The sequence below is a fragment of the Nyctibius grandis genome, chromosome 4 (genome assembly GCF_013368605.1).
Source record: "Nyctibius grandis isolate bNycGra1 chromosome 4, bNycGra1.pri, whole genome shotgun sequence".
In the NCBI taxonomy this organism is placed as follows: domain Eukaryota; kingdom Metazoa; phylum Chordata; class Aves; order Nyctibiiformes; family Nyctibiidae; genus Nyctibius; species Nyctibius grandis.
Window position 1 is genome coordinate 30,142,345 of NC_090661.1, and position 25,226 is coordinate 30,167,570.

The following is a 25,226-nucleotide window of genomic DNA, read 5'->3' on the forward strand; positions in this document are numbered from 1 at the left end:
GTGCTGAGATGCTATCTGGCATTTTTACTGATTATTCTCCAAATTGGAATGATGTAAAGACCCTCATGAGAGAGCTCTTTACAGCAGAAGAGAGGGAAAAAACCTTACAAAAGGATCGGGAAATTACACAAAGAGGTCAAACTCAAGGGCTACAGCCCTGGCCCGATCAAAACCCAAACTGGAATTTGGCCACTGAGGATGGCGTCAGACTCCAACAAGAAGCCTTACAGCAACTGGTGGAGGCTGTTCGGCAAGCTAGCGAGAAAAAAATTACTAATTGGACAAAGGTAATGGAATGTAGGCAAAAACCTGATGAACATCCCAGTGATTACTGGAGTCGGTTAAAAGCTACTCTCCTGAAATATGGAGGAATGACAAGGGACAATTTTCAGGAACCCCTTGCAATCAGTGTATTTGTGGATCAATCTATACCTGATATTAATAAATATTTCAAGAAACATATGCCAGGGTGGCAAGGCGAAAGCCTCACAAAGATTCTTGGTATTGCCACCTTTGTATATGATGGGAGAAGTGAAGAGCAAAAGAAACAAGATCAAAACAAAGAGAGAAAGGAGCGAGAGAGAGAGAGATCAACCTTTCGGCACCGCAACTACTCAGAATTACCAACGCGGCAGAGGAAGAGGTTTTTCACAAGGTTGTGGAAGGGGAGACCGAGGAAGACAAAGATTCATTCCCTCTCGAACTGATACTCTGGAATGTTTTTTTTTACTGTGGTAATTTAGGGCACATCGTCCGGTATTGTCCTCTGAGACCACCTTCCAACAACGGTGGGAGAGACGGAGCGGAAAGACCGGGGCGTCCACATTCTCGCTGAGAAATTTATGGATCGGGACTCTGGGATTAAGGTAGATAACGAGGGACTTATCACAGCTAAGGTAAATGGCATTCCTGTTAAGTTCTTAATAGATACTGGTGCAACTTTATCATTGTTAAATTTTCATGTGTCACAGCTATCTGATGAATTTGTAAAGGTTACTGGGGTTTTGGGTGAAGAGAAGTTACCGCTTTCTCTTCCCCTTCCTATTGTTTTTGATGATCGTTTGATATGAGGTTGATTTGTTATTTTGCCAACTTCTCCTATTTCACTATTTGGGAGAGATTTATTACAGGAATTGGAAACATGCATAGATTTAACTCCCAAAGGAATTTGATTGATCATAATGGAAATGCAAACTATAGAAATTCAAGAAGGTGAGCTTAAAATCCCAAAAGAGTTAAAGAATGTACCTTAAAAATTATGGAGTCTCTCCGGAGATGATATTGAACTGTTAAAATCTGCAGAACCTGTAGTGATTAAAACAAAAGGAGGGACTCCCCCATCTATTAGGCAATACCCAATTGTGGCAGAAGCTATCCCAAGTATTGGAAAACAAATAAAATCATTTTTGGAAAAGGGGATTTTAAAAGAATGTCAAAGTTACAAAGATGGGGATCCAGAATATAGATTTGTATTTGTAATTGTTCCCCATCCAGTAGTACCTGATCCAAATTTGATTGTTACTCAAATACCTATTTGGGGAAAATTTTACACTGTATTGAATTTGACTGGAGCTTTCTTTAGCATACCTGTGGCTGAGGAAAGCCAGCACATATTTGCCTTCACTTGGCAAGGGAAACAATTAACCTGGACTCGGTTACCCCAGGAATTTACAAGCTCACCAACTAAATCCTCCCAAATTTTGAAAGGGGATTTGGCTGATCTGATTTTTCCGTGTAAGTCTGAATTGATACAATATGCAGATGAGTTATTGTTAGTATGTCATTCAAGGAAGGATTGTGTTACAGACACTCGGTATTTGTGTAATAAATTGGTTGTAAAAGGTCACCGAGCATCTCCATCAAAATTTCAGTCCATCAAATGGGGTCTGGAGAGGCAAAAAGCTTTTACAACTCTGAAAGGTGCCTTAATGCAAGCACTGGCTTCAGGTTTACCAGATTATAGTAAACCTTTCAAATTATATTGTGATGAGCAGAAGGGAAAATGCTAGAGGAGTTTTAGTCCAAACTTTAGGACCACATGAAAGACCAGTAGCATATTTTTCTGCTCAGTTAGATCCGGTTATACAAGGAACACCATTTTGTATAAAATCAGTAGCTGCAGCAGCAGAAATGGTAGAAAAATTGTAGATCAATAGTGCTGGGACATCCCCTAACTGTATGTGTACCCCATGAAGTTGAAATATTATTGAAACAATATGCAGAAAAATCACTTTCACCGCAACGGGCACATAGATATGAACTGGTTTTACTTTTGGCTGACAACATCACACTTCAAAGGTGCAATACTTTGAATCCAGCCACTTCAATATCTTTGCTGACTGAAGGGGAAAAAGATCAACCTGACTGTACCCAGGTATTAGCAGTATCCAGTAAACCACGCAATGATCTTCAAGACCAACCCCTGAGTGACCCAGACATCAACCTTTTGACAGACGGCTCGTCTTTTTACGAAGAAGGAAAAAGGTATACTGGCTTTGCAATAACAACAGAAAAAAACTGTGTTAAAAGCTAATCCTCTTCCTAGTGCTGTGGGGGCACAAGGCACAGAAATCATAGCGCTTTTGAGGCTGCAAAGTTGGCAAAAGGTTTAAAAGCTAACATTTACACAAACTCTAAATACGCTTTTGGAGTTTGTCATGCTACAGGTACCCTGTGGAAAGAAAAAGGATTTTTGACTTCAGCTAGAAAAACCATTGCACCCGGGAAGGAGGTACAAGACCTTTTAGATGCTATACAGTTATATAAAAGCTCACACAAACCACCAGGATGCACTGTCGCGAGGAAATCACTTGGCTGATCAAGCTGCGAAAGCTGCAGCCAAACAAATTCATCTTATTATGGCCGTTCTGTGTGCAGCAGAGAAACTTGACAGGCTTCCAAGTGCAGAGGAGATGTAGGAGGCTCTTCCAGAGGAAGAAATGAAATTTTGGAGACGACTTGCAGCGGAACAACGGGATGGACAATGGACACTGGGCAACAAGCCCCTACTCCCGAAAAGGTATTTACTACCTCTTGTTCGGTGGTTTCATGAAAAATGCCATGGGGGACCTGAGGGACTTGCACAGAGAATTCAACGGCTGTGGGCTGCACCCGGAGTCTACTCCGCAGTGAAAAGGATTACTGAAAGCTGTAAACTTTGCCGACAGTATGCTACCCCTAGGATTCAGCCACCTCAAGGTAAAAGACCGCCCGCGCTGTTTCCTTTTCAAGGATTACAAAGTGATTATGCTGAAATGCCAAAAGCAATGGGGTATTCATACTTGTTAGTGATTGTAGATCAATTATCAGGATGGGTAGAAGCCTTCCCAGCAAGAAAGAATGATTCAAAAACTGTAGTAAAAGCGCTGTTGAAAGAGTTAATACCCCGATATGGAGTTCCTGAAGTAATTAATTCGGATAGAGGAGCTCATTTTTCAGCAGCGATTCTGTTCCAAGTTTATAATCCTTTAGGAATCATAGGGAAGTTACATACACCCTATCACCCTGAGTCCTCTGGACAGGTAGAGAGAATGAACAGGACCATAAAGGAAAAGATTGTTAAAGTGTGTAAAACAACAGGATTGAAATGACCAGAGGCTTTGAATTTGGTTCTGTGGGACATTCGGAACACACCCAGACAACCTGTTGGGTTATCGCCAGCAGAAATACTGTTTGGGAGAGTTTTGGCTGTTCCAGGCACTTATTTACCAGCAAAAAAAAAGTTTATTGGATGGAGATGAACGAGTGACACAATATATACTGTACTTACAAAATTCTTTGAAATGCGAAAGCATGCCTATTGGTATCGAGGTGGATCTCCTGAGATACAAGTACATAATATTCAACCAGGAAACAAAGTATTAATAAAAAACTTTAAAAGGAAAAATAGATTTGAACCAAAATGGGAAGGACCCTATGTTGTACTTTTAACTTCTTTTTTATGCTGTCAAAGTTGCAGGGAAAGAAACCTGGATCCATCATTCTCATGTCCGCAAGGAACCCAAGGAAAGATGAAATATTTTAGTTTGTTCCTTTTTTTTTCCATCTATAAATGTTGCTGTTTCACCTTGTATAAGATTTGCTATTCGTTACCAAGATTCCAATACCAATGCCTCTCGTGTGCTTTATAATAATTATTCTTGGTGATCTGCAGGCTTCTTTATAGCAATTCAGACAAAGACTGGGGAACTCATTTTTACATCTAGCTATCCAAAGATTGAGCCCAGAGGAATTATTTATCAATTTGGAAAAAAAAAGATAATAAATATATCTGGGGAGATGATAGAAAAATTAGCCAATGCCTCAATGCGTGGATTTCTGACATTGCAAAAAGAAATTACAAAATTCTCTAAAATTACAATTCAAAACAGAATGACTCTAGATATGCTATTAGCCTCACGAGGAGGAGTGTGTACAGTTTTAAGTATCAGATGCTGTACGTACACAGACATATCTGGAGAACTGCTCACAGATGTGCACAAAATTTGGGAAGTGAGTTCTATGATGCAAAAAGTAGAAAAAGACGACACCTCGTGAGGATCTACTGAAACACTCTCTTGGCTCACATCTTGGTTCCCAGACTTGGCCTTATGGATAAAGAAGCTGATTGTAATTGCCTCGCTTATAATTATTGTCCTTGTGATTGTACTAGTGTTGGGACAGTGCTGTGTGAGATGTTTTTCTTCCTTTGCTTCAAAAATAAAATCATCATGGAAATACAAATAATTGCAGGGATGCAATAAAAAACAAAGGGAGGGAATTGTTATAGAAATTTTCACATAATTAATGTAAAAGTTCTTATGAGTTAGGGAGACAAGGATCAATAAGGGTGAAATAGAATGAAGAATAGAATAATTAATATATGTCTATCTGAATAAACACAGGTGGGCTTTCACAATCCATGAATATTGTTCTCAAAGCTCCTTGTGTAACCCTGACCTAGGACTGAACAAATCATCAATCAAAGCTTAATGAGTAGCTAAGCAGGAGTAGGCCTAGAAGTATTACCTTCTGATGATTTTAGTCAAGGGGATGTATGGTTAACCTTTTCTTTACCTTAAAAGAAATATAGGACACTTAAAAATAAAAATTAGTATAGATAAGGTTTTAAACATAGCTTCAGTTGTTTTTAAGGTTGAATGTTTAGGAGACACTGGCAGTGGGAACTGGACTCTGGTCAACCTGGACCAAGAACATTAAGGACGCCGATCACAGCAAGAACATCGAGGACGGGGTGTTGACCGGAGTCGGAGCGGAACCAGAACATAAAGATCAGCTAAACAATGGAAAAGAATGGACTTTTGTGGACTCTTGATGAAGGAAGAAAGAGGAATTGAAATAGTTAGTGGATTATTAACAGAAGCTTATGAAATGTTTATGATGTAATTGATTATTAGTTTCTATATAAACCGATAGTGAATTTGAGTCAGGTACCATTCACTGCGGTGGTGGTCCAACTCTGAGTTGTTTAATAAAACCAGCAAACCTAGAGACCCGGACTCTGCCAATTTTCTTTAACACAGGGTAAGGTGGGAGGAGAAAAGATTAAGTGGGGTGGTGGATAATCCCGTTGAATTGCAACAAAATTAACAAACAAATAAAAGTAAAACCAAGTTCTATCACTTATATTTGCGCAGAGAGATAATCAGAGGTGCCTCATTTCAGGAATGGAGGAGCGCTTCTTACAGCATATATAGCAGTCCAAGCCAAGAGCAAAAGTAGGTAACTGTTTCTTAAGTGTCGCTTCTAAAATTAAATCCTAATTCTCCATTATCTTTAGTTATAACAGTGCAATTATTGCACTTCAAACTGGGATAGGACAGATACTTAAATAAGTTACCAAGATAGCATATTCTCCTAATCAGTGAATACATGCCTCAATACATGAATCAGTGAATACATGCCTTCACGTAATTTCAGCTTCCAAACTCTGTGTATCCACAGGCCTTCTGTAAATGATTTTTTCCTACATTTTTCTACAGGCAAAGGACTTCACAGTCAGGAAGACTTCTAATTACTATAGTAATAGATTGCAATATTCAACAAATTTTCAGGAAATAGCTTGGTCATATGGGAGAATAATTTGCACAAACTGTGCAGTTTTCTGAAGATATTCAAGAGACATGGTAATGAATTGTCAGTGGAGAATTAAACTAGTAGGTACTGGAAAAGAAATAATGCTGTGAGAATTTTAGAAGCTATTTGTCTTGAGTAAACTGACATTTTGATTTCATTCTTTCTCTTCCAAGGAGTTAAATATACCAGCATAATTCATTACTACAGAAAATGTTTCAATTCATCTTTAAACCCTCTCATATGTTTGAGCGTTTTCATTCTTTGGTTGACAGGTTTCTGTCCAGCCTGGTCTGGTATGGCTATACCACTGTAATATGAGGCACAGTAGTTGTGTGAAAACCCAGTTTGTGAAGTAGGTAGAATTATCTCCACTGCTCAGAACATTGCGAACTTCTCGAATACGCCCAGTTTTGCTGCACCAGGCTCTCAGGAGATGCCAGCACTCATCTAATGCTGAGGTAGGAAATGGAACAGATGTTTTTGTGCCCAAGCTAGGTAACATACTGAGGCAAATGTAGGTCATGCATATGGATACGTTTGAGAGTACACATGCATTTGTATGCTTACAGCGCGATACAGTGTAGACTGATAGTTACACTGGTGTTGAGTAGCTGAATGTGTGTGACTGAACTCAAATGAGTTTCAATTACCTCTTTTGATCCTATTTCCTCATCTTGCGAGAGTGACTGTCCTAGCTGTACAACATGATTATACTTCTCTTCTCGTGCTTCAATCTCTGCCAGTAGCTGTTGATGCTGGGTAAGTCTCAGGCTGCTAGTAGATATGTTCCGGATAGTCTCCTTGGCTCTCATTTCCCTTATTATTTCTGCTGTCCATGAGAAATAGTCCCACACCTGGAACCCAGGAAAATGCAAAAGTTGAGGTTAGAGCTAGGGTTTTCAGACAGGAAAATCATAGGCTGACTGTTCAACTTTAAGTGAATAATAGGTAATAAAATCACAGATAAGAAAGAAAATATTTCATTAGGGCTTAGAGTACTTCTATGAATTTTAACATGACTGCAGTAATTTCTACATACTCTGTTAAATCATACATGTTTTGTAATATAATCATAATCAAACTGTGTCATGTCATATCATATCAATGACAACATGATATCATTATTGCCCTTTAGTCCATCATTCCTTAGGTGTTTTCTGGTGTTATTCCTTCATAGAGGATAAAACAATATCACACTATTTTTCTGTGACTTAGATTTGGCTAATACAAGTCTATTCGAAACTTAGTTGTACACATATTCTAAAACGAGAGTGAGAATTTTCAAATTAGCTCACTCTAATAGAGGTGGAAAAAAGGCAAATCAAAGGTCAGAAAAAATTGCTTAAGCATATCAGGTATGCAGATTCAGCCCCTGATTTGTGGAACTATGACTGAGATTGGCACAGAAACACAATTCTGTAAGGAACAAGGATGTAATTCTAGTTTACTTTCAAAATCTGATGAACCGACAAAGATATTTACAGTATCTTAAAATGTCTGAAGCATTCAGCTGAGGCAATTATGAGCAAGAAAATTCTTAAACAGATCTCAGAATTATTTTCTGATTGTGACTGAAGAAATTTGTGCAAATAAAAATAATTTAACATTTTCTGTGTATCCTTCTTTGCACTGGATTCTGTACCTTCACCAGTCCACTTTAGGCATCTCATTTGAATCTGTAATAGGTGTTGTGCTCTTATGTGTCCGTTGGTAAAAAACAGGATTGCAAGGGATTGTACTGGTGATTATATAGGATGATTAATTAAGTTTTGTTATAGTTTAATTGTGTTTGGATTAGTTGATTCAATTCTGAGGTGGTAAATGGTCTTTTAGTTTTTAAGTGTATATTAAAAGACAGTTATGTATAGTCTATTAAAGCCTGTTATGTATAGTAAGTGCTGAAGAAAAATGCTCTTTTACTGTAGAGAACTAAAAATTTTCTCTTGTGAATGGTTGCTGGCTTTTCTGCTGAATGAAACTATGTAATGGAAATAGCTTCTTGCCTGTTCCATTTTACCCATGGATTTTTATTCCGATCAAAATTTTGTACAGCTCAAAGCTGGCTTGTGAACCATCCAGCCAGGAAAAAACATTTTCAGAAAAGCACCACAAAGTCGAAAATGGCCCATTTGGGGTCCTGAGAGTTTAGGCTTTAAAGCCAAGATACTCTTTTCTTAAAGCCAGTGAACACAGCTACTAAATGACTCTTTAAAAGGACTGTGATCCTTTTAAAAGGGCTCACATAGTGCACACGTGTTGGTGTCATTTTGATTTGCAGAACTAGTTCACATGCAGCTGGATGTCATTGTAGACACTGACATTGCACGTGGCACTGCAAATGTCCAAGACTCCCTGAGATTTTAAGCTAAGCATTAGGAAAAAAATCCATAAATCTCAGGATATTTAATGCAATGGAACAAGTCAAGAGCCAATAAGAGGTTATTGGACTGCAACTGTCAGCAACATTTAAGGGTAGACTAGGCTTCAATCTGCAGGAAAGTCCTAAGCAGAGCCTGACTGAGACCACGCAGATCCTAGCACAAACTTCAGAACAAGAACCTCAAACCATTCAGAAATACTTTGAGTCTATGTCTAAATTCCTCTTCCTTGACAGAGCTTCTTGGAAGATTTGGAGCCTTCTGCTGTTACTGTGTGTTGTCAGTTAGGGCCAGCTCTGCTATTTGATCAGACTAAAATCGTACTTGATGGGATGCAAGGAGATGCACTAGATGATTATGCAGAATTCTCATTTCATGGGAAGGCTTATTTGTTTTTGTTTCACTTCTTAATCTGTGTGCAATTTCATAACGAAAAAGCCCCATGGACTGCATCGCATATAAGCAATACTAATGAAAAACGTACACTGAACAGCTGTGACTAACATTAAGTTTGTGGACCTCTTGACACGGCTGAAAGAGGAAAGGGAGCAAAGTTGCCTCTTTGAGCTCAGCAATTTGGGGGATGTTCTGCAGCAAAGCTGCTCTAACCTACCCTAGAGCTACTGAGATTCTTACAGTCATTTGACACGGCTGTATAACCCTGTCTTGTCCCATCTGGGCAGAAAGATGAGCTTACCAAATTTGCGGAACCAGCTCTTCACTTCTTGAGGAATTATTGTCAGGAAAGTAGGTGAAAATTGAGAGGATTAGGAATACTTCTTGCCAGCAGACTGACATCAAAGAGACAGGGAGATGCCTGAGGCATAATACCCTCTAGGCATGTCACTGAGAATACAGTCACCTGTCTTTGTCATTTTGTTTTGTGATGTTAAAAAAGCACCTTAATGACTGTATAGCCCTCTCTATTAAGCACTGACAGATGTATATATTTTTAAGGTGTTCATTGCTTGTAAAGTTACCAATGCAGATGAAAGGACACACTGACAGAGTAAGAAATGGGCTATAGATTTGCCATTCAGATCACAGGATGCATCACAGATTTCAGAAAAAATTAAAAACAGAGGTATTTTGTATGGCTCCAGCAATAAAAAGAAAGAAGCGCACCCACCAACAGGACATTTTCTATCTGAAGTCAATAACTAAATTTATGACATAAGTTATGAAACAAATCAATAACAAAGTGAACTCTGAGTGACTATGTTTTAATAGATAAATCCATCGACATCCATCTCCTGATGAAGATTCCCCCAGGGTGAAGACTTCCAGAATCTAATATATGTTAGAAGAATGCATACGAGAAGAGGTTTGCCTTATTCTTACTGTCATCCCTAGATCACTGTCAGAAAGACAGTGGACAAATGCACCTTTCACCTACATCACTAGAGTCACTCTAATTTTCCTTAAGTCAAATTCTAATTAATTTTATTTCCCCATCAACAGTTCTGCACAAGATAATGGATTCTTAACAATTAAAAAACAAACCACCCAAACCCTCAAAAAAACAAAGTGGCATAAACATCCTTTATCTCGAACTGTACAATATATTTTTGGATGAAATATGACAGGTAATGCTATTTTGAATACTTTTAAGACGCTTAAAGTGGATTTGCCTAATGTGCAGCAGAAGCCTCTCATGCTAACACAAAAGCATCATGTACACTCTACTGTGGTCTTGATCCCAGCTCACAACCTTAAGACAAACTTGTGGGAAGGTTTTTTCCAGGTGAGCATACCCTGGATATTCTCTGTTTCCCAGCAAACATGGAAATGTGAACTACCGGAGGTATCTTTAATTGACACTTGAAGTTACACCTGGAACTGTTCAAGAATATGATGAACGTAAAGGTATTCTAGAAATGTAGATTAGCAATTTCCTTCATGATAAAATCAGGCACCCTGGCTGGTTTAGTATCTGCTAATGCACTACTTGCAGCAATAATCTACTAATTTGCAGTGGTGTAGCTCAAGTGCCTTCACTGAGACTACTGACATTCGCAAAGTATTCTGTGGCAAATCATAGCCCAGAGGCCTAATGAGTTCTTTGGAGAGAAAACTACTGTACATTGCAGTTGATGCTGATACATGCATGTCACTGTGTTTAAGCAACTTGAAAGGTTACTGCAAAGACCAGTGAGTTGTATTTGATACATTCCATGAAGTAAGTTAAACTGAGGGTTATTACATGCCCCAAGAGAGAGAGAACAAAGTTTCAGCCATTATAAATGGGAGTCTAACATCTATTTTTATCACTCTTGCTCAGTGGGAATTGTAGAGTCCTTGAAAAGACTACTGCTCCTCCTGCAAAGTGATGACCATTTCTGACAACTATCAATTATCCCATACACAGTTGGATACAAGCTTCCCTTCCTACAGAAGGTAAAAGATCCTTATCCTCCAACACCTTTCTAAATAGCTACAAGCACTTAAATACTTCATTAATAACACAGATGGCACCTGCAGCCTTTTACATCAACTTTTGCAGCTTGGAAGTACACCTATGATTCACACACATTGAAGGCAGCTTTCCCCTGTCTACCGATGGAGAGAAGGCAGAAGTGCTTACATGTGCCTGAAACTGGTAAAGCTTGTATACTTGTTCCAGAAGCTTCTTGCGCAGTTCCACTTTAGACTTCAGGGCCTTCCAGTTGGTCACTATTGCCTGCTGCTTTGCTTTCAGATTTTCCACCTGCTTCTTTGAGCAATGGGTCAGCACATGATCTGCAGAGTGGATCAGCTCCTGCAGCTATACACAAGGACAAAAGAAGAGGGTAGGAAAGAGAGAGTCATAGAGATCCAGCTGATATCTGAAAAGTTATGATAAGGGCTATGCTAATTGTAAACAAAACTACAATTCAAGCAACATTTTCTGACCTAACTTTTCTTGTGCTAAACAAGTTTCCCTAATTCCAGTTCTATGGAATAACAGTGACATCCAGTGTTCGCTAAGGCTCATCACAACGGTGTTTTTTCAAATAGGCAGTCAGATTTTGTTTCTCCTTTTTTACTATACCATTTATTACATGAGTAATGCAAATAATAGCTAACCATACCTTGTTTTCCACAGTGACCATATACATTAACTGTGACTACATTCTCTTCATGCATACCTCATGCTCTTTTACCTATAAAAGTAACAAGCAGCTGGTGGGATCAATTCTAGTGTTATCTGCCACAAAGCCAAGATATGAGGCCACTGATAAGCGATACTAGGATAACTACTTCAGTAACCTCAATATAACACATGCTGTGTTAACTATACCATTACATTTACTAGACAAAAGGATGAAGAGAAAACTCATACTAGTTTTATTGGTCTAGTTGAAGCTAAGAAAATCTCCTATATACAAGGAAGCTTTGTAAACAACAGCTGTTCTCATGAGCTGAAACCTTTCACAAGTTTGTATAATGAGCCCTCTCCTTCTTTCTGACAGTCCAATTCCTACCCCTCTAAACTTGCTGAAAGTTCCAGACTGCTGCCCCATCCTTCCTTCTATAATTCTCTATAGTTAATCTATGCATTTCATGTTCTATTAATATTCAGTTTCTCTGTACACAGAACAGATCCTGGATTTTTCCTTGTAATCACCTGGAACACTTTGAAGGTGGGAGTAAACACATCATGAAGCCTGGCATAATCATACATTTCAAACAGTGATCAAAAATATCCCTGTGAATCACTTCAATACTAAGCACTCATTATAATATGTCCCTTATTTGTAAGGTTTTACATGACCTACTTTATTATTGCCATCAAACCTTGAACATATTAAAAAAGCAGAAGACTAAGGAAGATCCTTAGAGATTTCCAGGCTCTCACAGACAGCCTGTAATAATTTGGTTCACAATACCAAATTATTGCTATGATTGTCCTGGAAACTTGAATTTTGGCTACACATTGAAGACCACAAATGACTTTCACTACCTGCTGCTCATTCCCAGAGAGCTCGTGCTCCAGGGCTACATGGTTCCGGAGCTGGGTTTGCACACCTCTCATGTCCTTAGCAACATCATCTGGAATACTTTTAGACTTCTCCTAGAAGGAAGAAATCAAAGAAGGCTTTGTTACTTTCTACTTCCAAACAAAACACACTACAAGCCTACTTTAGTCATTTTGTGTAGTGCAACTCATACTGCACAGTTAAGGACATGCTGAGTTACTCAACTATGATAGGTAAAAGGAAGCCAGAAAAATCTGTCCTAGTACATCTGTCCTAGTAACTCACTTCTAAGTATCTTAGTGATTAAGCTACCCAATTGGACTGTGAGAGATGAAGGTTCAAGTCTTTCCTTCATCAGAAAATACAGGAGAATGTCTTACAGGCTTTGAGTTGGGAATCAATCTTTAATAGCTACTGCAGTGACATGTAGTGAATTCTTAAAGTAGTGTTAACAACCAACAGTTTCAGGCCATTCTTTGGGATACAGGTGGTCTATCTGTGAAGCATCTTTAGATAAAAATTTAGTTACACATGCTTGGGAAAGATGTGTTAAAAATGGCATATATGCAAAGAAGGATTACTGTAAAGATGAGAGAAATGGAGAAACCATTGCATAAAAGGAGACTTAAACATTTATTTAGCTCAACAAATGTTCTGAGGGGATTTAGTTGTTACACAGACATGTACTGGGAACATAGCAAGCAAAAAGAAAAGGCATTTCAGCTGGACGACAACACTGTTGCTAGAATAAAATTATTAGAAACTTGCTCCAGGTCAATTTAGGTGAGAAATAGAAGAACATTTCTAACAATTTGAGAAATGCATTTCTGTAACAGATTCACAGGCTGATTTGGGGTACCAACAACGCATCTTGGCACGGCGCTGTAAAAGGAGATGCATGTTGTAGTTGCCTATGATATGATGGCACTGGAACTGGTGACTTAAGCAAGACCTTCTAGTACTATGTTCCTAGGAGAAATGGCTTTCCCTGGTAGACATCTGACCAGGGTACACAGGAAGGGATGGGCAAGATGACTGAATTGCTCTTCCACTGAATAGTGAAGCTTATTAACAAGATGCAATGCAAGAAGTATGTATTGGTTGCCTGGGCCAATCTCAGCATGGGGATAAACCAACAGCTGGTCTGTAAAGTGTTTCTGAACTATCACTTGCCACTGCCACAGGATTAACTACTTCATCATTGAAGTTAAACATGCACCAGGTTCTGAAAACACCAGCTGGTATACAGTGAAATGTTATGACGTTTGATTTTCCATTCACAACAAGGAAAGAAAACAGGAATAACATAGTTGAAGAAGGCAGCCTCTGCCAGCACAAGCAAGTAGAAAATCTACCACCCATAACCTAACAAAGCCCTGTTGCCTTGCAAACAGTGGAAGCTCTGTTGGATTGCCATCTCCTATACGCAACTGCATTAGTGAAACCGCATCTCTCATTACAGCAATGATGTGGTTTCTCCATAAAATTCTTCAGGATGCTCAGATAAAAGAGAAGCCTGAAGATTTTCATTGGGACTTCTCCCTCCAGAGTTCACACTGGGACTGTTTGAAATTATTGCCAGTACTGGGCACTGAAATGAGTGGAAAAGATTTTTGGCCCAGCTTTTTGCATCAAGTCACATGATTGCCTGACAACCTTCCAGGCTAATGTTCACTGTAATCCAGACAAATGCCTTTTTCACAGGACAGTTCTTTCTTCAGCACATACAGCCACAATGGCATACAAAGAAGAACCACAGTGAGGAAGTAAACAGTTTCGTAGTCACATTTGATGACTGCAAACAACATTACTATATTCATTGCACTGTGAGATGACTTCGTTCAAGCCCTGGTCTTCTCAGCTTATCCCACAGATCAGCAACTCTAGCTGCACATGGTTTCACCAATGGTTCTCATAAGGTGACCAGTCAGGCATCTAAGGATTACCCAGATTTTTTTTTTTTTTAACACTTTGAGTAATCACACAGGTTTCTTACTGAGATTTTTTTAAAGTCAGCAGTAAGCACACTGAGAATCATAAGAATACTCCACAAATTAAGCTGAAATGAAGTTTTCATTATATGAGACTTTCCCATTATTTTTTACCTCAATGTGGGCCAGAGCATCTGTCAGATCTTGGTAACACTTGTGAATCGCCTCAGCATCTCTCAGCCGCTCACCCCGTAATCTGGTAATTTCCAACAGCTCCTCCCAGGAGTTCCTACAAAGGAGGATGGGGAAAAGAACCATGTAAAACATTCAAACTAGGAATAAACAAGATTAACAGTCTGAAGAAAGACTGAAAACAAGACCTCCTCTTACTTTGTTTTTCATACCTGTCATTAAATTCTGTTGGAGTGATTCTCTGAGGGGCAGCATGTCTCTCACTCTACTCTGTCCATGTCCTCCTGTCTGCTCGCGGCACTTAAATAGATGGTTCTATATAACGGTGCCCCTCTCCAATATGCTTTTCAGGTTTTATATGCAGGACTTGGAGGACTGAGTCAGACCCTACTATTCCTTCATGCTTCTCTTTTGGACCAGTTTGGACTGATGCCAGACATTAGAAGCTCAGATCATATTAACACTGTTCTTCAGAGCAGTCATGGGATTCAAACTCAAAAATCAGGAGTAATAAAGAAGCAACTAAACTCCTAGCCTTTCAGTTAGGTGATCCTGTTTCAAAGGGCAAAGGAAGTTCACTCATCCCTTACTTGTTAAGCACCTCTGATGCAGTTTAGAAGAAGCCAAATCAGCAAGCACATAATGTCTGCATTATAGTAGTCTATTTTTAAATGAGGCATGGCATCAGCTCTGTATCAGTGAGCAAACCAAATATTTTGCAATTAGAGAATTGGCAGGACATTCCGTATCCTCTTCTAATTCCTTCTCACTTCCTCCTCCTTGAGAGTGAATTGAAAGGACAAAGCATTACAGAGCTAACACAAGTCTCCTACCTTAGCTCTTTCTGCTTCTGCCAGATTTCCCGGGACTCAAAATGCCCACAGTTCAGTAAGTTGTCTGCCAGCTGCTGGCAAGCCGCAACTCTTTTCCCAGCTCCTTCCAGCTGGTGTCGGAATGTATCATATTTGGCACAAAGTTGCTTTTGAAGGAAAAACAACAATAACAAAAGGCATTTTGAGTGCTCTCTTTTCCCAAACATACCTGCTCAGCTATCAGAGCACAGCCAAAGACAGGTAATAAGCTGATCATATTTGGAGATGGAGAAACTGCAGAGAATGACTGGATTTTACTTCCAAAGACCATAAGGAGCTACAAACTATTAGCAAAACACAGGGCTTGTGATGTAGATAGGAGGCAGAAACATTATTACAGGGGACAGAAACAAACATTCAACATACAATGAATTTCAATTATTAAATGATATGTTTTCGCTTCACGAATGAAAATATATATTCAGTACTATAACTGAATAATGTAGTCCAATTTTAAGATTTAGGACACAAGAGTCCAGAGGAGGGCCACAAAGATGATCAGAGGGCTGGAGCACCTCTCCTATGAAGATAGGCTGAGAGAATTGGGGCTCTTCAGCCTGGAGAAAAGAAGGCTCCAGGGAGACCTTATCGCAGCCTTCCAGTACCTGAAGGGGGCCTACAGGAAAGCAGGAGAGGGACTTTTTACAAGGGCATGTAGTGATAGAACGAGGGGTGACAGTTTCAATCTGAAAGAGAGTAGATTTAGATTAGCTATCAAGAAGAAATTCTTTACTGTGAGGGTGGTGAGACACTGGAACAGGTTGCCCAGAGAAGCTGTGGCTGCCCCCTCCCTGCAGGCGTTCAAGGCCAGGCTGGATGGGGGCTTGAGAAACCTGGTCTAATGGAAAGGTGTCCCTGCCTGTGGCAGGGGGCTTGGAACTAGATGATCTTTAAGGTACCTTCCAACCCAAACTATTTTATGATTCTATGATATTTTGAAATAAATTATAAAAATGAGGATTCTGAATGGCTATTGATTTCTAACAGGCTGACATTAGATTAGTTTCTGTGCCATGTGAAGAGGTATAGCTGTAGATGTCGGCACATCAGCATTTGTGATGAAAAAAAATTGTTAATGGACACCTCACTGAAATATATGGTTATTAAAAATAGAAAGGAGTTGCTTTCTGAAGGCATAGACTTTTTATCATGCAGTTGTTTCACGCAGCTCAGTCCCCACGGTAACAGGATGTGTTAGGCAATGCTGCCTGCCTGTCATAATGAGTCAAACCTTCCCACTCACTCTTCACCCTTTTCTCTTCCCGTCTCCCAGTTATTTATACTTATTTCTTACTCTGTCTTATAAGTTTTCAAGGACAACCTTAGAATAGTTTTACAGTCTCACTACATACAGTTTGGTTGATTTTTGATCTGTTACTCAAAAAACTCACCAAGACATGTTCATAATCATTTCCATAGTCTTCAGAGCTGGCTGTTTGTTTCTGCTGAGTGATCCAGTCTTGCAGATCTTCATATTCTCGTAGAAACTCATGCAAGACAAGAGTCTCATCCAGCTTCTTCCCTCTGTTGGGGGAAGGAGACAAGAGAATACAATTAGACCAAGGGAGTATAAGAGGAGGGCAATCAGTAACTTTCTTCCTATTAATCCCCCAAATCTCTCACTATCAAGAATCATTCTCTCTAATGAAAGAGCTGACTTTATTTCTCAAGATTGGTAATTACATTTGTCGGATGACAGCTGTCAGCCAGGTCAGACTCTTCAGCTGAGTTTCCCAAAAGCACTGTGCCTAGCTGAGCTCTCTCCTTAGTGGTGGGTTTTTTTTGTTTGGTTGTTTGGTTTTGTTTTTTTTTTTTTCCTTCCCATGAGAATACCCTTATTTTTTTTCCAGATCTGTTGTGAGCTGACTTTCTAAACATAATTGTAGTACTTTTGAAAATGAGAAGGAAATCTTTCTAACTGAGGATGGTGCACCAGGAAGGCAAGTGTTATGAAAGTCATTTTATACAAATCTGTTCATATTGCCTGTTCAGTAAAATTGGTGCAACCTGCTGCATATTTCTGATCATCTAGAGTATCTTATACTGACATGTTACAGGCCTTCCACAGTAAACAAAATACCAATTTTCCATCTGCTAACACTGTCTGTCTATTGTGCAAATATTCCATGAAAGATGAACCTGGCTTCCCTATTTGAATCACAAATGCTCATCACAAGAGATGTAGCCTGCTGAGACAGTCCAGCCTGCCAAGCAGAATGCAGATCAGAGGTACAAACCAGAGCACCAATAAGGCGTCATGAGACACAAGTTAATATTAAGCACGAATGTACACAAAACATTTCTGTGTAAACACACACAAGCGTTTTGATATTTCTAGATAGAGTATTTCTTTTTCTGAACTTTTAATTCACAGGATTTTCCATTGACGCTTTTACTTTTTTAACTGTAAACAAGAATAAAAACAAAAGGTAAAATACCAGCATTTCCTCTAGGTTTAATTATTCTAGTATTCAGACTAATTTATTTGTTATTCTACTTGCAGACCCCCATTCCTTTTCTGAGTGAAATTTTTGTGGAGGAAAACCTTAAACTGTTCAGACATTTTTTCCTTCCTGACAAGAAACCAGAAGCATTTTAAAACCATGTGTACAAGCAAACTGTCCTGTTGTAAACATCTTTCTTTAACAATAACAGAAAGGAGGTGAAATGAAAAGTAAATGACTCATTCAAGAATAAAACCCTTCCTATGCTAGCACAGCCACTGGGCATAAAGGTAAGTCTAACTGTAATTATCTCCCCTCTGCTATGTAATGAATTAAGTAATTTTCAAGCAACAATAAGGAAACCTTTTAAAAACATTTTTTCCTTTTGATAGCAGATTCCAAATACCACAAAGGCAAGTCAGAATCTGGAATCTCAAGTCACTTTACAGGAAGATGATGAAAGGTAAAGAGGAAATTTGGGGGCTTCAAATCCTTAATATGTAGCAAAAATCCCCAGATAAAATGTAGAGTTCTTGCTTAGCAATAATGAAAAGCTCATAGGTGCACAGGATTCTAATATAGAAACAAGCAATTTCCCAAATACAATTTAAAAAAGAGGAGGTAATGGATATGATCTAAATTCCAGTCAGGTAACTGGAGATACCCTTTCTTGACTTCAGTGGGCTTTGAATCAAACCTAGGATCCAAGAGGCAGTTCTAGTTTTTACCTTGCTGCTGCTAGTTCCTGCAGCTCCTGGAGTCTTGAATGAACTTGTTCCTTTGGTGCATCAACCTCAACATACTGGATGGAGCCCACAAGAGGAAGAGTTTGGGCACTTTCACTCAGTTCTTCCATCAAATTTTGGTAAATGGTAATCTCATGCTCCAGTGCCTGTCAGAGAAAAGAGTGGATTGAGAGCCAGTTGTCCAAGATACCCATTGTTTGAACTTTTGCACCAGCCTATGGTGTAGTCACTGAGACATTAAAAGAGGAAAAAAACTTTCTGGAAACATGTGATGTTTCCAAGACTTGATCAATTTTAGATAACTTTCTAGCAACATTTTTTTGAAAAAAAGTGTACATAAATTCAAACAAATTAGGTGAATAAAGGCAATTAGAAATTCCTGATGTATTATTAGGCAGAGGAAAAGTATTCCTGGAATAATACTCTATCTGTATCTTTGATTCTGGGAAAAAAATAGGCTTCTGCACGCATCTCTTGAGACTGAAAAGCAGATATCATATCACAATCAGTTTTGGCCTCAGAAAAATAAGATGAGAATATTCACCATTCTCCTTCTTCCTCAAACTATATTTTTTCCAACCATATTAGTAAGCTGCATTGATCTCTTCTATCAGTCCATTCACATGTAGACATACATCAGTGCGAAACATCTTGTAGATGGCTGGACACTTAAGTGCCATTGAGATACAAAATTTTACAAATGCAGACAGACTAGAGGATCAGGCCAGTGTACAAAATTTAAGCAGAGAAGTACCTTATGTTTCTTGAGGAGTTTCAGTGTTCCATCTCCATCCTTACCATAGTCTTTGCTTGTCACAAGTGGAAGTTTTTCTGCTATCCAAGCCTCCAGGTCTGAAGTATTCATTAAAAACTACCAGTTAAAGAAAAAGCTAATTAGTTTCTACCTCAACTTTCAAAATACTCATGTCATTTTTTGACCTCATAAATTCTTAATGGAGGGTGCACTGTAAGATTTACTGTGATGTTTTGTTAAATAACAAATAAAGAATATTTAATCCCAATAACTACTATTCCACACTGTGGTTCTGTCAAATCATACGAAGGTGAAGGAGGCCACAGATGGAAGACTTCAGTGCAGCATAACTAAGGACTTCCCAGGCATCAAAGCTCTGGCAGTAAGCTTCAAGTTGTCTCACTTTTCTTTCTTCACATCACTATCCTTACTTGATTCTTCCTTTACCTTATTCACTAAGGGTAGGAGCTAACTGTATAATAGCAGTGTGATATTTCTCCTTCCCCTTCCTGTGAAGTTCAAATTACCAATAAAAATCAGGCTTCATAAAGTCTATTGTATGGACAGCCATTTTTATAGATGGAGGAAATAAAAGCCAGATGATCAAATTCCCCAGGGAACATACTTTAGGTGGGCCTGTGAAGTCTGTGCAAATGCTGTTTATGTTTACAAAACCGCTTGTGTTATCTGAGTAACTGCACTCCTACATGACCCACTGATAGAAAATTTGGATTAATGAGATAGATAAATATTTTCATGTATTTTTTTTTTAAACAGGCTACACATAAAGGTCTAATATCTTGTTGAAAATAATAGGGCCAAAACTCCTAAGTCACTCTGAGAGTGAGAGAGTGTTATCAGTTTCTCAGTATCATTTTGTTGCCTGGAACAGGCAAAGATTGGATGGCACAAGAGATCCCTTCTTTTCTGATTTCCTTGTCATAATTCTCCAGTATGAAGGGCCAGTTCAGGATTCATTGCATTACTTCTGTCAAAGCCTGAGACTGCATAAAGATACTGAGAAAGGAGCTACTACTAGGAGAAATGTGTGTTCCACATACCACCATAAGGGATGGGTACACAGTCCAAGGCAAAGCTCTAGAGCAGCAGCTCTAGACTGGGGGCTGCATTCAGGTATGCAACCCAGCCCTCCATTCCCATGAGTCTGGCCTCAAGCAACTGAAGTGAATACCAGTCCCAGCAAAGCTGCTTTGTTATCCACTTTAAAACTTTGGTCCTCTTGTTTGTCTGAAGAAGCTACCGTGTAAGCACTTTGCTGTTATTTGTACCTCCTGGAAGCCAACAGAGTGCTGCAGCTGCTTCATCCTTCCCTCACAGGCCTTCTCCAAACCCTGCCAGGCAGTCACAAGCTCCTGGCATTTCTCACTTATTTTCTGAGCTGATGGGTGCTGGCCTACAATCATTGTCTTTCCTTCATCCAGGACCCGCTGGACTTGCTGTTTGTGGGCATTCACTTCAGCCTGCAGTTCCTGGGAAAGAGATAAAAGGAAAAATGGGAATAAAGGAAAGGTATGTGAGGACAAAGAAATTCTATATGCACCTACTCCTAAGCAAAACTAGCAGCTGGTGACGATGGGCAGAGTACAGCCAGTGGACACAAGGACTGTCTGTTTCTACAACAGCTGCAGCCTCAGCCACTGGTTCCAGCCCCGCTAATATAATGCTCTGCTCTTGGTGCTGCCGTTGAGGGAGGAGATAAGAGTCTGGAAGGTGGCAGCAGACATCCCTTAACTTCCCTGCACCCTCAGCATTACTTACCAAAGTCCTCAGCCTGGTGCTCTGCCCTGGTTCTACCCCTTCTCCTTACCATGCACCTGCCGCTTCCCCTGCCCAGCACCCAGGGAGGTTTGGGAGATGGAGCAGGACAAGGGATGAGACACAAAAGTGGGAGATTGAGAAGAGAGTGTTGAGCTACTGATGGGAAAATAAAATATCCCAGAAGATGAATGGGCTGGAGGATGATAGGAAGAGAGACATTGTCAGCTGTACCATGAAAATAATTAGACACCTGCTCCATAAAGCCTCCTCACTGGTCTTACAACCTTTCTCATGGAACTTGCAATCCAGGTGCTGCAAAATCCAGTGTTGCCTGTGGTGCAGGGCAGCTTTGAGGTGCTCCTCTGTCTGTGAGGAACTGCTACAAAGAATCAAACTCTCCAGAACTTGTCTTTAAAAATATATTGACTGTGGCTTGTTCAAACCATTTTAGACGCAGTACAGAACTAAAATAAACATTAAATGGCTGTTATATGCTCTCCTAGAGAATCTAGCATGCACATACCTCAAGACTGTATAATGAAGGAGTAAGCCCAGAACTAAAATAGGATGAGCACGTAACAGTCAAAATATTCAACCCAGATCAACCCACAAAGGAAAACCCTCATTTTTTCTATTTAGTGTGAGGTACGCTAGCTTTTTATCCACTTTTAATGGGAAGAGCTACAAAATTTCTCAGAATAATAATACTGCAAAATATGACAAATTTTGCAATTCCCACAGGAATTTCATGTTTGCTCTGAAAATCATCACCACATTGCTGACTTGTCTCAATCCACTGGAACCATTTTAGCTGGGCTAGTGCTGGAATCAGCGAATGTACTCATTGAAAGTGTGGCAATACATTTTGCTCGCAACAGCCTTCCTGAAGGTAAAGGAGAAATGTGCAGGTGCTGGTTTGCAGACTGAGGTGAAATGCAATGTGCCAACATACTATAATACACTTGATTAAACGAGTTACCTTGTGTTTTTGCAACAGGCTTTGAGCCACATCCAAGGACTTGCCACAGTTTGTGGAATGGGCAATAGGCAATCGCTCACTAATCCAGTTCAGTTCCATGTCATGATAATGGTAGAACTCATAGAGATCCACTGCAGCTTCCAGCAACTTACGCCTCTCATCAAGAGGTGCTTGCAAAGACTCAAACCTAGGGGTCATCCATTAAATATATGTTAAAACAAAGCTTTATCCTGATTCTGCCAAGGGAATTACGCTATGATACCACTGTGACGATTAGAAAATGCTGGGCGCTTCTTTGGAATTAAATTTCACACACACACACAGAATCACACAGAATGTTAGGGATTGGAAGGGACATCGAAAGATCATCTAGTCCAATCCCCCTGCTGGAGCAGGATTACCTAGACCATATCACAAATTTCAATGGTTAGTGTTGGCTGCACATACCAAGAATCGTTTCTCCAGAAGGCTACTTTTGGCAAATAGACTTATATGATAACACTAAATGTAAGCAGAGGAGAAGTGATTTACACTTTTGAAGTCCTAGGCTTGTCCTGTGATGTTTTAAGGAACTAATCACTATTGAATGCTGGATAACTGCACCTCTTAGAAAGTAGTGGATGACCTATGGATAAGCAAAGGACTAGAAGAGGAGTGCAGCAGGCAAGGAGCAAGGTCCAGTAATCAAGGCTGACGCGGGTCAACAGGCAGCTGTGTAGGTGCAGATCAAAGCACTTGTGGTACAACTGGGAGGAGAAATCATTCCTGAATATGGATTAAACCTAATCAACCAAAAGACATTTTCTAGAAGGTAGAACAAAAACTGCAATTTGTCACAAAGGATGGAGATAAAAGAAGAGTGATACCTCACCTTTTCAGATATTTCTGTGTTTCATCCAGAATCTTCTGTGAGTCAAAGTGATTGGTGGCCATTTTCCTTGCATGAGATACAATGGAGTTCATTTTCTCTGCCAGCTCACGTGTCTCATTTTCCAGCTGTCTGTGATGCTTGAGTAGATCACGGCTGGAGCGCAAATCATGGCCTGTCTCAGATTCCTGAAGAACTTTCTCAATTTTCTCTATCTTCTTTTTAGCATCCTGCCAGGAAAAGATTATGGCACACTTGCACTGACCTTTCAACGTAATTTTCTTTCACTCAGCCCCTCCCATGACAGCTTCCTGGACACAATTTTTAAATCCATGTGTCCTTTTTGGTAACATGATGGCCAGGTGTCTCTAAGAGGCATCTCCTGGGAACATTTTGTTTTGCACACTATTTTGGAGTACTCTTCTCTCTGAGACACTAAAGCACATCATTAAAAACAGTCTCTTTGAACTATCTTCAGTGACATAATACAAAACAATCAGTTCTGTACAAAAATACAAAACAGACATTCCATGACATACTGGTATCAAAACAGCTTCACAGCACATTTTTCCTCTTATATAATTTGCCTGGATGACAATGTACTTAATACAGTGCCATGCCTCCACCCCCCAAACTGACTCCAAGCAAGCAGTTATGTTTGCACAGCAGTGACCCATGCAGAGAGTTTTGATTGTTTTTCCAGTACAGGATGGCCACAGAGATGCACCGCCTCAGTTCAACAGCTTTCTGTCTTGGCGCTGTGCTGGCACTGTTATCCTGCTCATAGCTTTGGAGTGAGCTTGGTCAGGATTATATTGGGTTCTCTCTTCTGAGACTGTAGACAAAATGGACACCTTAAAATATGCTTTTATGTGGATGGTATTCTGTTCTTTTTTGTGAGGGCCACAGAACAGAGGAACCAGGATCCTAAGTCATTCCTCCCCTCTGTTCCCCAACACCTCCTGACCTGGAGCAGTTCCATGAGCTGTTCCTGCTGTCCAGCTTGTCTCAGCTTGTCACCTCGCTCTGTCATCTTGCCATACAATTCCTTCCACTTCTTTTGAAGCTCTGACATCTTCTCCTGGATAGAAACTGCAGCATAATGGTTGTCTTGAATCAGTTGATTTCCTTTCTGGAGAAATAAAGCACATCATTTTTTTGAGCAGATCAGCATCTATGAAGTTTGGGACAAGATGGAAGACAGCTCCAAAACTGCCTTCACCTTTATCAGTGTTGCAAAGTGTTCCTCATTAGCCATCATTTCTTTCTCAGCAGCCTCATGCCACTTCAGTTTGCGTAGAACATTTGTTGGATCACGATAGGATTCATCTGATGCAATCTTGTACTTCTCTTCCATCCATATCAAAAGCTCAGCAGCATCACGATTAAACTCCTTACAGAAACAAAAAGGATTAACTTGATTTAACTTCTGATTCTGTGTCGGTTTGCAGTGCATCTTTGCTGTTAGGATCAAGCCCTGATATTTTTCCTAGCAGTTAGGAAATGTGATATATTTTCATGTAGAAGTTGTTCTACATAGTCAACACTCTTAATAGAAGAGGTATGATCTTGAATCATTGACGACTTTTTAAGCCCTCAGAGTAATATCTCTTAGTCCATTTTTTACCACGTTTACTAATCTGTTGCCTTTAATTGTCAGTGAAAGTTCGCATTTTTGATAGACTATTTTAACAATAAGCGGTCCAATCCTCCAGTATAACTTTGTATCTCAGCACTGGAAGCTAAATTTGGTGCCAAAAGTACAGTTACTGTAAGTAACTGCCAAATTATTAAGGTCCAGAACAATAATAAGTAATGAGCAGAATAAACTTATCCAGTAGACAAAATATTATGTTGATGTTTTTCATTCAATATCTCCATTTTTGTTTTGGCATTTTGCTACGGCTATGGCTATGTAAGATTTATTACCAATGCATCACCTGCTCCCTGGAAAGTGAAATTCTCTGTCTCATAGCCAAAGAGAAAGTAAGCTGCAGCAGAAATGCTCAGCAGTTTGAGATTTGTCCCATATTAAGACAAGGGGTAAAATTACTTCACACATGCTTGACCAAATCTGCAGTATCAGTCCTTTTACCTGCAGATGTAAGGAATCCAACAACCTCTCTTTTCTCTCGGCATTGCTTTGTATCAACCGCTCCCACCTTCGCCGTAGAGCGACCATTCTCTCTTCAATACTACGAAGAAAAACAGGAAGTCCAATGCAGTACTAGTCATATTGGTTCCCCTTG

At 39.6% G+C, this 25,226-nt stretch overlaps 1 protein-coding gene across 1 annotated transcript in view; it reads right to left on the reverse strand.

Moving 5' to 3' along the window:
• The window catches only part of SPTBN5 (spectrin beta, non-erythrocytic 5), a 107,542-nt gene that overhangs the window by 58,263 nt on the left and 24,053 nt on the right, over nucleotides 1-25,226 (reverse strand). Inside the window, exons 19-32 of the mRNA XM_068398214.1 lie at nucleotides 25,073-25,172; nucleotides 24,200-24,370; nucleotides 23,945-24,109; nucleotides 22,981-23,207; nucleotides 22,110-22,296; nucleotides 20,641-20,841; nucleotides 19,352-19,468; nucleotides 18,580-18,743; nucleotides 16,799-16,931; nucleotides 15,369-15,514; nucleotides 14,518-14,632; nucleotides 12,397-12,507; nucleotides 11,038-11,217; nucleotides 6,726-6,929 (exon numbers count right to left, since the gene is read on the reverse strand). Coding sequence (XP_068254315.1) covers nucleotides 6,726-6,929; nucleotides 11,038-11,217; nucleotides 12,397-12,507; nucleotides 14,518-14,632; nucleotides 15,369-15,514; nucleotides 16,799-16,931; nucleotides 18,580-18,743; nucleotides 19,352-19,468; nucleotides 20,641-20,841; nucleotides 22,110-22,296; nucleotides 22,981-23,207; nucleotides 23,945-24,109; nucleotides 24,200-24,370; nucleotides 25,073-25,172 — 2,221 coding nt within the window. The remainder of the gene's footprint in view (nucleotides 1-6,725; nucleotides 6,930-11,037; nucleotides 11,218-12,396; nucleotides 12,508-14,517; nucleotides 14,633-15,368; nucleotides 15,515-16,798; nucleotides 16,932-18,579; nucleotides 18,744-19,351; nucleotides 19,469-20,640; nucleotides 20,842-22,109; nucleotides 22,297-22,980; nucleotides 23,208-23,944; nucleotides 24,110-24,199; nucleotides 24,371-25,072; nucleotides 25,173-25,226) is intronic.